Below are 1,946 nucleotides of genomic sequence, written 5' to 3'. Positions count from 1 at the left end.
TTAAAAAAATGCTTTATTGCTAAAAACTGCTAACTTACCATCTTAGCAAGTAATAGTAACATCAAACCTCACTGATTACACATTGCCATAAAATATGATAATAATGAAAATGTTTGAAATATTGTTAAGAATTGTCAAAATGTGACACAGAGACATGAAGTGAGCAAATGCTATTGGAAAAACGGTGCCAATAGACTTGCTTGATGCAGGGTTGCCATAAACTTTGTTTTTTGTTTTTTGTTTTTTTAAAGTAATAGCTGTGAAATGAGGTATGCCTGTATCAGAATCTTCAGCCAGTACTCTTTGGCATGTTTTCCCACCAGCGTTTGGAGAGGAATGAGGGCCCACTATCCCAGGATGATTGATGCTCTGGGAACTTTTCAGGCCCATCCCCTGGCTGTGTCACTGAGGACACATCCTTTCGCTTCAGTCTGGATTTATGCTAGGCCCACCCAGTCTGTGGTTGTGAACTTATAATTCAAAGCAAATATTCTTTTCTTTTACTTGAAAAAGAGTACTTGATTGGTATCTCAGATTGAATTACTATTATTATTATTTTTGAGTAAGAACACATATATAGTCTCTATGCTGATAAAAAGTATGGTTTCCTTGTTACCAGTCTATTAGTAGCATTAAAAAAAAAAGAGAGGAAACCCAGTAGTCGAGTAATAGTAAAAAGCCAAGTAATAATAGCTTGTCTCGCCTGTGGTCCTACATAAAGTTCACGTTCGAATTGAGATTTGTACTTTATTAAGGTGCCATCCTAGTGTTTAGGAGTAGGCTAGTTGGAGTTTACCCATAATGAATTGTTTTGGAATTTCTCAGTATAAAAAAAGTTGACATTTTACTTTGGCTAGTCAGCTCCAAGAATATTTAGCATTACCATTTAAAATATTTTAAAAATATCCACATTTTTGGAAGACTTGATAAGTGTAGATCCAGGAAATAAGAGCCTTTATTAATGAATGAAAATTGAATCTATTCACAAAGAGATCAAAATTGTAGAGTATGAATGTTATTTCATGTGATCAGTTGTCTTCTGTTTTCCCAAGGAAAGTATTATTGGAGTAACTGGAAGTGTGTCAGGCTTGTTTTAGTAATTTAGGTAACTGAGTTCTGGTGAGACTGTTCTCTGGGAGACTTTTGAATCCTCAGACAGTGCTTTTTAACCAAGCCGCATTTTTGAGAAAATATCTTCATTTGTTAAAGCAGTCGGCTTACTGGCAATAGAGTTGCATTATACTTCATAACTGCAGCTCAGAGCACCAGGCTCCTTGAGTGATTCCCTCTGAATTCTGCTCTGGTTCTTTGAAGCAGGAAACGCAGTCTCCCTCGATGTCACCTCTTGCCTCCCCTCCTTCTTCCCCGCCTCATTACCAGAGGGTGCCCTTGAGCCATGGCTACAGCAAACTGCGGAGCAGCACGGAGCAGATGCATTCAGGTAAGAGGCCAGCTGTCCCAGGCAGTATCTTAGAGACACTTTCCTCTATCAGTCAGCAATGTGACCAGTTTCTGAGTCTCCTGACTTATCTCTGGCTCTGTAAACCAGACTCAATTTAATTTCATACTCTCAAGCAAGGTTTAAAAAAAAATAAAATGAAATCTATATTAGTAATGCCTTGTTTTCTGTTCTACAAACTAGTTCATCTTTAGACTTGTAGATAATGATTTAGATGATTTAATCCTTCATTTACAAATTTCATTACACAGGAACATTGCACATGAAGAATTTGTATTGTTTTGGAATTCTTATTCCTTTCTGCAAACATACCAAACATATTTATATGATACCTGCTCTCATGAAACTACTTAAAAAATAGAATTCTGCAGAAGAATTGATTCAACTTTAAATACTGAGCACATGAGTGAAAATATTTAGCTCTTGTGCTTGAGAATAAAAATAATAAGAGAAATGCCAGGGGAAGCATTGTGTTGAGGTGTGTGAA

The 1,946-nt window shown here is 36.5% G+C and overlaps 1 protein-coding gene across 1 annotated transcript in view; it reads left to right on the top strand.

The window, feature by feature from the left end:
• The window catches only part of LOC104985557 (ralBP1-associated Eps domain-containing protein 2-like), a gene marked incomplete at its 3' end in the record, with an annotated part of 25,338 nt that extends 23,897 nt beyond the window's left edge, over window positions 1-1,441 (top strand). Inside the window, exon 4 of the mRNA XM_010835806.1 lies at window positions 1,315-1,441. Within this exon, the coding sequence (XP_010834108.1) occupies window positions 1,315-1,441 (127 nt within the window). The remainder of the gene's footprint in view (window positions 1-1,314) is intronic.
• Between the last annotated feature and the right edge of the window lie 505 nt (window positions 1,442-1,946).

The sequence above is a fragment of the Bison bison genome, unplaced genomic scaffold (genome assembly GCF_000754665.1).
Source record: "Bison bison bison isolate TAMUID 2011002044 unplaced genomic scaffold, Bison_UMD1.0 scf7180017845566, whole genome shotgun sequence".
NCBI lineage: Eukaryota > Metazoa > Chordata > Mammalia > Artiodactyla > Bovidae > Bison > Bison bison.
The sequence above is the reverse complement of the archived record's forward strand: the minus strand, read 5'-3'. Positions and strand labels throughout refer to the sequence as shown.